Consider the following 10,160-nt stretch of genomic DNA (forward strand, 5'->3'; position numbering starts at 1 on the left):
TGTGTCTTACCTTCCTAAGACTGCTGTCCAGTGATCCAAGCAGACATCTCATTTCTGAAAAGAACAGGTAGCATTCCTGATGCTCTCCCTGAAGATGGAGATGGACCCCAGCAGTGCGGATGGGCCCCGGAAGTTGCTAGCTTGGACTGACAAGGAGTCGCAGAGAAGCAATAAACATCAGGTCTGGGCTACTGCACACCCAGCACCCTGCATACATCGGCTCACACAAGCCCCACCGTGAGCCCACAGAACAGAGAGGCATTCCGGACCCCTCGACTGCCCAGAGGAACCCCATAACTCACCCAAAGTCAAGGGGCCGCAGGGGACAGACGGCATCAGGTCCCATGACCTCAACGCCCTCCTCTTCAGAACTTCGGCACCTTCTTGGGGGATCCCTACAACTCCCTCCAACCCCTTTCCACACCCTGAGGGTGGCAGTCAGGGGCCGGCGGCCAGCATGCACGCAGCCCAACCCACAAACCACTCCGAGGCACCTCTTCTCATGCTTTATTAGAATGATTAGCCGCTGGAGCTCCTTGAGAGCTTGCAGCCAAGGAAGCTGGATGTGAAGCCCCAGGAGCTGCCTGCACCTTCGGCCCCTGACCTGAGCCTCTGGTGGGGGGTGGGGGGGTGGGGGGTCAAATCTCTGCCACTCTTGCTCTGAGCCTTCCTGACGGACTCCCAAGAACCATCAGATTTCTTCCACTTTGTACAAGCGGAAATCTTTTGACGGGGTATATTTTAATTTGCCTTTGGCACTGCCGTGTCTCTGGAACCTTCCGTGGTGGCAGAGCCAGCCAGGGCCCCTCACTCTGAAAGAGGATTTTTCTCTCTGATGTTTTTATTTCAAGCTAGCATTTGCCTTTCTCCGTCATAACTGTTGCGGGGCTCCACTTCCGAGGGGTTCCCACTTGGATCTCTTGAACAAGAAGCCTCATTAAATCTGAAAGTTAAGTTCGGATGGACAAGTGCAGCTCATGCACCCTATTTGGGCCTGAAAGCTGGTTTGCTGGAGTGAGAGTCATCATCCAACATCCTGGCTCCCCTCCTGCAAGGGGGTTGAGAAAGCCTCCCCTGGTCCTGTTGCCTCTCAGAGGAGTCCAGTGAACAGAACACAGGGGAGCTTGGTGCACAGGGATGGGGCCCCAGGTGATGGTGAAGGGCAGGGGTCCCGGGGACTGGGGTACAGGGAGCAAGAGCCCAGAGTAGCCAGAAAGTCCACAATGAGGATGGGGTCTGGGTCCCAGGGATCTAGGAGCCTGGTATTACACAACGCCCATCTGCACAGACAAGGAAGGGAACGAATTGGCTTACGGGATGGAAGTGTCCAGAGGAAGGCAGGACAGATCCCAAGTCTCTAACACCTCAGCAGACTCGGTTTCCCCCATAGATGATATTGCTGGCGCCTGGCCTGGATGCCTGGTGCTCACCTCTACCCAAGGAAGACTGTATTTGGAGACCCCAGGGACCCTGCCTGAGGACAGTTTCTGGCTACAGAAGCAGCCTCTGCCTGCTGTCAAACATACACACCAAGGCCTGAATGTCGCTGGTGGAGTCAGGCCCCCGGGCCCAGGCCGGGGAGAGGAGAGATGGATAGGCACAGCCGGAGGCTGGGGGATCACGACCAGCAGGGGGTGAGCGGAGGCCAGAGCAGACACCACAGCTGTTCTCCACACATCTGCGTAGCACATGTCACTGGACAGACCGTGTTCACTGGGGCTCAGCCCTCTGGGTTAAGCATTGCCCTCTCCCCAGACTTTTTCAAGGAACGGCCACAGCCGGGGGTCCCACTGGGCTGTCAGCAGTCATCCTCGGGGCAGTGTGGGTTTACTTCTCAGGAGGCTTCAGAGCTCCCAAGAAGGTGCAGAGATGTAGCCTGGAGCACATACCTGGAGGCTGGGCAGCGTCCTGAAGATGCACTAGCTTGGAGCAGCTTTCCCCTCTCTGGAGCAAGCCGCTCAGGACCAGCACCCTCCGCGGGCTGGCCCATGACACCCCGGTCCTGCTGGCAGGGGGGGAGGAATCTGGGCATGATCTTCCTGCCAGTGTCCTCCGCACGCATAGCATAGAAGGCCGAGGAACAGACAGAGCCAGCTCCCAAGTGGACATTAGCCCAAGCAAGGGGAGGGCTTTGACCCAAACCAGAACCTCCACGCCAGCTGGCAAACTAAGTCGGGAAGGGGTGTTTCAACAGAAAGCTTGGCCCGGAGCCCTGATAGTCTGTTACTGAGGGACACTGGACTCCTGGCGTCCCGTAAGCCCCCTCGCCTCTCTCTCTGGAGACCCAGCGGGGCAGGACGAGGCTGTCTTTACGGAGCCACTGCTCAGAGCTGATTGCTCATCTTTGTCTCGGACTTTCGGTTTCTGCAGGCCAGCCAGTAATTAAAAGCACCAATTAATCTCTGAGACTGAGCCGGGCTTCCCAGGTTGTGATGCCAACTGCCTCGGGCTGGCTCACGGAGAGGCCCAGGTCACGGCTGCAGACACACAGGGGACATGCTGTCCCTGGGGCTCAAGGGCCCATGGGGCCCGCCCCCAGTGCCTTTCTCTGAAAGACCATACAAACTGCGGACATGGCCTCCCTTGCTGTCCAAATGAGGGCCAGGCAGGGGGCGGGCAGAGAGACTGGCAGGGCAATGCAGGGAGTGAGAGCGCAATGCCCTCCTCCAAGGCGGCTTGCAGCCCTCAGCAGCCCTTCCTCCCAACTCAGCCTCTCCAGCGCTCACCACACACGTGTGCACATGTGCACATGCACACATACATGCATACACATGGATGCGCACACACGCAGACACGGGCTTCCTGAGCTTCCCTAGGAGCCAAGGGGTGGGAGGGTTGCAGCTCTTCTGCCTAGAAAAGGTTTCCTGGGAACCCTCCGGGCCTGGACCAGCCAGGACTCGAAGGCACATGGGGTGCTTGCCAGCCTATACTTCCTTCTTCATAGGTGCCCTTGGAGCCTCTGCCAGGGGCATAGGTCTAGAATCCTCATTTCCTTCGGCTTTCTGACACCCCGGGGGCAGGGATATGGTCCACACTTGGCCTATTGGATCACCTCCCTGAGACTGCAAAGGCCACTAGGTGAAGGTAAGGTCATGTGGATTGGGGTGGGTGGGGGTGGGAAGGAAGAGCTAAGCAGGGGAAGCCACGAGGTGGACTGAGAGGAGGTTCAAAGAGCTGTCCCTCAAGTTTTAAATCACTGTAGCTTCACTCTTAGATACCTGTGCTCTCTGCTGCCTCAGGGCCTTTGCACATGTTGCCCCCCAACACCCTCAACCATCGAGGGAATGATCTTTCCTCTTTCTTTTTCTTTTTAAGATTTTATTTATTTATTTGAGAGAGAGAATGAGATAGAGAGAGAGCATGAGAGGGGAGAGGGTCAGAGGGAGAAGCAGACTCCCTGCTGAGCAGGGACCCCCGATGCGGGACTCGATGCCGGGACTCCAGGATCATGACCTGAGCCGAAGGCAGTCGCTTAACCAACTGAGCCACCCAGGCACCCGGTCTTTCCTCTTTCTTCAAGCAGTTGGAAGCTTCAGGTCTCAGCTTAATTTCACCTCCTCAAAACACCCCTTCCCAGACATCCAGACACACACACACACACACACACACACACACACACACACACACACACCCCTCTGCCGCAGTGAGTGTCTGGACCAAGGTCAGCACTAATGGAGGAGGAGGCTGGACGGCATGCTGGCAAGTATACAGGCCTTCCAGAAGGCCAGGAGGCTGTGGATCACTTCTGGGTGCCACCCCATGTGTCCACAGCCTGCCCTTGGCCAATGAGCTTGCACCTGGATGCTGCCTTGTGGGGAAATGCACACACATGCTCTCAGCCAGCCTGAGTCCAGGCCTGGCAGGATTTGCCCCTTCCTACCCATCCCGTAGGAGTTATGGGCTGCACATGACAGGCACGGCCCACCAGCACCCCTCCTGATCCCCAGGGCGCTCACTGCAGCCCTGTGGAGCTGAGGGTGGGGCCTAGGACCACACATGCCACATCACTGTGTGACCTGGGTTTGGCACGGGACACCCCCAGCCTGGCAGTCACCTGCCCATGACCCACCATGGGCCAAGGGGGGAGCAGGGAGAGGCTGCCTTACCTGATGCCCCCCATGCAGTCTGTACTTCATGTTCCTGGCACAGCAGAGTGCTTCATGCAAAGCCAGACCTGGTGCCCAATGGTACACTGGGTGCAGGGAGGGGTGGGGCCTGTTTTCTGGGTGGGTCCGGGTCTGCCAACCTCAACCCTCCTCCTGCTTGCACTTGCATGGGTCCCCAGGGACCAGTAAGATCGATGGGTGCCCTCAGGAAACCCCCGCTTGGGCCCTCCCTGAGTCCTCCAACTGCCTAGTGGGGACCCCAAGTGGAGGCTGCCACAGACCAGCAGGTAAGGACATTCCCTGGCAGGTGATAGAACCAAGGGAGACCAGCCATAGGACAGGAGACGAGCACTGTCTCCTGTCCTATGGCACAGGCCACTCCCAGAGGCTACACCTCTGCCACCCTGTGCCCCCCCACCAGGGCTGTTCACCTTAGACAGCAACACCTCCCCCCTCCCCCTGGGGACTTTCCCATAAGGCAGAATATCAGGTTCCCTGATGTGGGGCAAGCAGCAGAGCCCCTCTTGTGCCTTGGGGTCCCCTGCAGGTGACAGGAAATCTGGGCTCCTCCCTCTTAGGCCCCGAGGTGTCCCCACAGAGGGGCCGCCATGTTTCGGATGCAAGGCTGCAGGATCCCTGGTCAGCCCCCAGAGCCGCTGAGGTGAAGGCTTCATCCCTACATGGGCAGCCGGGATGGACAGGGCTCCAAGGCCCAAGTGCGAACTAAAGAATCCGCAACCCCAGCGCGGGGGCGGGCCGGGGTGGAGCCAGGAGGCCTGTCCTGGGCAGCGAGGGGCACGGTGGTGGATCCGGGGTTGGTATATGAGCACCCGGGACACGCTTCGGCCGGACCCACCGACTTTGGAGTTTTCTGGTAACAGACCAGCTCCTTCTGCGGCACCGCTCCTTCGCTGCGGCGGCCACTGGCCCAGGTGTCCATGACTCTGAGGAGGGCGCGCGGCTGGGGAATCGGGCGCCCTTGCCTAGGGTCACCCAGGGCGCGCGGGCCACAGCTCCCACTCGGCCACCCGAGGGCCTGTGGCGAAGCTCTGGGCGGCCGGTTCGTCGCCTCCCGGCGGGTTTGGCAAAGAATCTGAGCCGCCCTCGGGGACTGCTAGGCCCAAGGCCAACTCGCGGGGGCGGCCTTGGGCGGGGACTCGGAGCCGCGGTTCGGCCCTAGCCTCCGGAGAAATGTCCCCTCTCCGACCCCGCCGTCCCAAGCCGGGCGGCACAGCCCGCCCCCTTCCCTCCAGGCTGGCGCGCCCACCTCCTCCACTGAGAGCGCCCGGGGCGGCCATCACCTTCGCCGGACCACCCAGGGCTGCCCAGCCGGACGGTCTCAGCGCTCCTAACCCCTCCCCCCAGGTCAGGCCCGGAAGGCCCTAGGCCCCCGCGTCCGGCCACGCCATCCGCCGGGCGGCCCTAGAGACTCCGCAACTAGGGTCAGCCCAGTCCCTGCCCGGCGCTCCCGCCTCCCTCGGTTGCCCGGCTCCTGGGGCCGCTCCCCCGCCTGCGCTCTCCCAGCTCATACCCGGACTGGGCGGGGGACCTGGGATAGCCCAGCTCCGAGCGGCGGCCCTTGGGCGCGCTTTACCTGGACGTGCTCGGCGCGCAAACTCAGGGTGCGCTGGAGGGTCTTGCCCGGCGCGCTGGCCCTGCGGGCGGGGAGCCCGGGTTATGAGGCTACACGGCCGAGCCAACCCTCCCCTGGGCTGCAAGCTGGCAGCAGTTGACCCCGGCGCCTCTGGGTTGCGGGCGAGACGCCGGGGCTCAGGACCCGCTGTGGGGGGAGGCTCTGGAGGACCCGTCTCCACGCGGAGCGGGCTTCCCTGGGCTGGGCGACCGGGCCAAAGGCGGGACCCACAGGAGCCGCGACGCACCCCGCAGAGACACCCCGGAGCGCCCCGCCGTCCCGAGTCCCCGACCCCCTTCCCTCCCCGCCCCGACTGGAAAAGCGGCCCCCGGCGCGATACGGCGCCGGGAGGGGCGCGCGGGGGCGCAGAGAGAACCGCTGCACTTTCTTCGGGTGGGGGAGGGGCGGGCGGCCAAGCTCCGCCCCCGGGAGCAGCGGGGCGCGCGCAGGCCAATGGGGAGCCGGGCAGGGGGCGGGGCTTAGAGGCTGCAGCTTAAAGAAACTTGTTGCGGGTTCTCCGCCGGGAGGGAGCTTCGGCGGCGGCAGCGGCAGCGGGAGGCCCTGGGTCGGGCTGCGGCGGCGGCGGCGGCGGCGGCGGCGGGGACGCAGGTCGGGCTACAGCGCAGCGACCTCAGGTCCCAGAGCGGCCGCGGCGCAGCTTGGCAGCGGCCCCGCGGGTCCCGGTGCGCGCCCCTCCGCGCGCGGCCCCGATGCTGGACATGAGCGAGGCCCGCGCCCAGCCGCCCTGCAGCCCGTCCGGCACCGCCAGCTCCATGTCGCACGTGGAGGACTCGGACTCGGACGCGCCGCCGTCGCCTGCCGGTTCCGAGGGTCTGGGCCGCGCGGCGGGCGCGGGGGGCGGCGGCCGGGGCGACGCGGCCGAGGCGGCGGACGAACGCTTCCCGGCCTGCATCCGCGACGCCGTGTCGCAGGTGCTCAAGGGCTATGACTGGAGCCTGGTGCCCATGCCGGTGCGCGGGGGCGGCGGCGGCGCGCTGAAGGCCAAGCCTCACGTGAAGCGGCCCATGAACGCCTTCATGGTGTGGGCGCAGGCGGCACGCCGCAAGCTAGCCGATCAGTACCCGCACCTGCACAACGCTGAGCTCAGCAAGACGCTGGGCAAGTTGTGGCGGTGAGTGCGCTGTCCCCGGGCCAGGGGCAGGGACGGGGCCCCAGCGCGGGCGGGCTTCGAGTGGTTCTCGGGGGTACGCGGGGGCCTGGGAGGTGGCCCCGCGCCCGGCCTCGGCTCTGCTCCCAGTGGTTATTCCCAGGGCGAGTCCTAGTGGAAAGCCCCCCCCCCCTTTGACCCGGGAGACTGCACCCGGGATGCTCAGGTGGTCTGGGCCACAGAGGGCTGCGCAGGGAGTATGCAACCCCGAGCACACTCCCTCAGTCGCCAACAGCCCGCTGAAGGCTGTGGCTGGCATGCTGAGGACGGGGACCCCACCTGTGAGTGGCCCCAGAGTCTGGAGGCCTGTCCCTCCCCGAGGAAAGGTGGCTTCTGTCTGGAAGCAGGACACAGTATCAGGCAATGTGGTGCTCTCTGGAGGTGCCCCTCTTTGGAAAGGACTCCCCTCCACTCTGACCATGTGGGGGAAGTCAGGGCAGATGGAGGGGGTGCGTGTCTGTTCAGCTGGCACATTCCCCACAACTTCTGCCACCTCTGCGCCCCTCTGCAGAGGACGAGGGATGCAGGAGGGGTCCAGTACAGGCATGCTTTGTGCATACTTGGACATAGAGAAACTGGACGTTTTTGCAGAAAGTAGGACTGCTAAGAACTGCCCATCCCCACCAAATGTGTTCTACTTGGGTTTAAGATGGACGGCTTTGGGTTTGGGGCACTGGCTCCCATTTCCTGCTCCTCTCCCCATGAGTGGGCACTGGGAGTTTGCACGTCTGTCCTCTGTGTTCCTGTCTCTGTCTGCTCTGGGCACAGTGGACTCCGGCAGCCCTGTGCCCTATGTCCTAGGCAGTTGGAGGTGAGTTTCTGGAAGGGTTTGAGAGGCCGGTGTGTGTTCTGAGGCTCAGTGAGGGCCACACGGGTTTTGCCAGCGTTCCTGGAGGTCTGGGAAGCCCAGATATCCATGGAATACCTGCTCGTCCCCAGGAAGCCTCGCTTTGTCCCCAGTGTGTTCTCTGCTGGGTTCTGCCTCCTCCCCCACCTGCCTTAGAAAGCCCCAAAGGGAGGGGATTTACACAGGCTCTGGGAGAAGGAAAGTAAGAGGATGATGGAGATGGAAAGGTTTGGGTCTTGTTCTAGCATGTTCCTTTGACCCTAATGAGAACAGACCTCACCAGAAGTCCTTGCTGGCCTGAGCGTCCCCGTCCCCAGAGAGGGGAGCGCTTGCCTGGTGCCCGCTGAGGTGTGGGAGCACATGCAGGCCTCCCTGTGAGTGTCAGGGTCAGTGAGGCCCTCCTCCAGGGGCGGCACAGGGGCCCTGGCCATCCTGCTTCTGCCCTTGGTGCTGCAGCTTGCTGAGCGAGAGTGAGAAGCGCCCCTTCGTGGAGGAGGCTGAGCGGCTGCGGGTCCAGCACAAGAAGGACCACCCGGATTACAAGTACCAGCCACGTCGCAGGAAGAGCGTGAAAACAGGCCAAGGCGACTCTGACTCCGGAGCCGAGCTGGGCCCCCACCCCGGCAGTGCCGTGTACAAGGCCGATGCGGGCCTTGGTGACCCTCACCACCACAGCGACCACACAGGTGGGCTCCTGGGGCCCCACAGCACGTGCCTGCCCCAGCAGGAGAAGTGGGGGTTCCGGCGCCTGCTGAGATGAGTAGTGGGGGTGGGGAGTGGGGGCTCATGCCCAGGGCAGGTGGCTTTGAGACAATCACGTGTTCCCTGGTGCACATGGGAAGGGAGGGGTTCTGCTTAGCCCCCTCTGAGCACTGAGGGTCTCTCAGCTGTGCCTCGGTCTGGCGCTAGGTGACGTGGGTGTGTTCTGCCCTGCCTGAGGGCGTTTCTGCTTCCCCTGGCCCTTCTGCTGGTGCTGACCCAGCACTCCTGCCCCTGGCATGGTGGTCAGCAGCCCAGCTTTAGGATCAGACGGACTGGGGGAGAATCCCAGCCAGCCGAGCAGTCTCAGTCAAGCTGGCGAAAGCTGTGAGCCTTGGAGAGAATACGTTTTGTGTGGGTCGCGCTGTGGTCATGTGCAGGGGGCTGGGCACTTCCTCTCCTTTCCCCCACCTTGGTCTTCACGGTGGGGCCTCCATGGCCCCAGCTCTTCCTGTAGAACAGCGCTTAATGGAATTCCCTCGGCCAAGGAGTGAGGTCTGGGTCTGGCTCTGCTGGAATTTCTGGGAAACGTACAGAAACAAAAAGCCGTTGATTTCTACCTGCGGCAGTTAGCGGGCTGGTGTTCCTCCTGGGTGCACGTCGCCAGCCTGGCTGGCCCCCCACAGAAGGGGCATTCATTCCTGAAATGTGCTCTGTCCCCAGGGCAGACCCACGGGCCACCCACCCCACCCACCACCCCCAAGACAGACCTGCACCATGGGGGCAAGCCGGAGCTGAAGCTGGAAGGCCGCCGCCTGGCGGACAGTGGGCGCCAAAACATTGACTTCAGCAACGTGGACATCTCAGAGCTGAGCAGTGAGGTCATCGGCAACATGGACACCTTCGATGTACACGAGTTCGACCAGTACCTGCCCCTCAACGGCCACTCGGCCCTGCCCGCGGAGCCGGGCCAGCCCGCCGCCGGCTCCTATGGGGCTGCCTCCTACTCACACTCGGGGGCGGCCAGCATCGGGGCGTCCCCCGTGTGGGCCCACAAGGGAGCCCCGTCGGCCTCCGCGTCGCCCACCGAGGCGGGCCCCCCGCGGCCGCACATCAAGACGGAGCAGCTGAGCCCCAGCCACTACGGCGACCAGTCACACGGTTCTCCGGGCCGTGCCGACTACGGCTCCTACGGCGGCCAGGCCAGCGTCACCACGGCCGCCCCCGCCGCGGCGGCCAGCTCCCTCACCAGCTCGCAGTGCGACTACACCGACCTGCAGGCCCCCGGCTACTACAGCCCATACCCGGGCTTCCCGTCCAGCCTTTACCAGTGTTCCTACTTCCACCCTTCCCGTCGGCCCTACGCCTCGCCCCTGCTCAGCGGCCTCTCCGTGCCGCCTGCCCACAGCCCACCCGGCAACTGGGACCAGCCCGTGTACACTACCCTGACCAGGCCCTGAGGGCACCGTGGCCTGGGGAGGGGGCCGGTGTAAGCCAGGGAGAACCTTGATCTCGGCAAAGACAGACGGAGCCTCAGGTCTTGCAGAAGGGGTGCGCTAGTGGAAGGAGAGGAGGCGGCGGCTCTGGCAGGTGCCTGCTGACCTGTGCGGGGGGAATCACTCTTGGTACCCGACGCACCGTGGCTTCCAGATCTCCACACTCCCTGCGGCCAGCAAAGCCCGCTTCCCGCACCCTCTTAGCGGCAAC

The 10,160-nt window shown here is 63.4% G+C and overlaps 1 protein-coding gene across 1 annotated transcript; it reads left to right on the forward strand.

The window, feature by feature from the left end:
- The first annotated feature begins 6,192 nt into the window (after positions 1-6,192).
- SOX8 (SRY-box transcription factor 8) lies at positions 6,193-9,913 on the forward strand. Its single transcript, XM_028111450.2, has 4 exons — positions 6,193-6,304; positions 6,349-6,871; positions 8,211-8,440; positions 9,177-9,913. Exons 2-4 carry the CDS (start codon positions 6,450-6,452, stop codon positions 9,911-9,913), a joined length of 1,389 nt encoding a protein of 462 aa, XP_027967251.1. The 5' UTR covers positions 6,193-6,304; positions 6,349-6,449.
- Positions 9,914-10,160: the final 247 nt, after the last annotated feature.

The sequence above is a fragment of the Eumetopias jubatus genome, unplaced genomic scaffold (genome assembly GCF_037043125.1).
Source record: "Eumetopias jubatus isolate StellerSeaLion01/CBP00866 unplaced genomic scaffold, mEumJub1_p1.0 scaffold_12, whole genome shotgun sequence".
In the NCBI taxonomy this organism is placed as follows: Eukaryota; Metazoa; Chordata; class Mammalia; order Carnivora; family Otariidae; genus Eumetopias; species Eumetopias jubatus.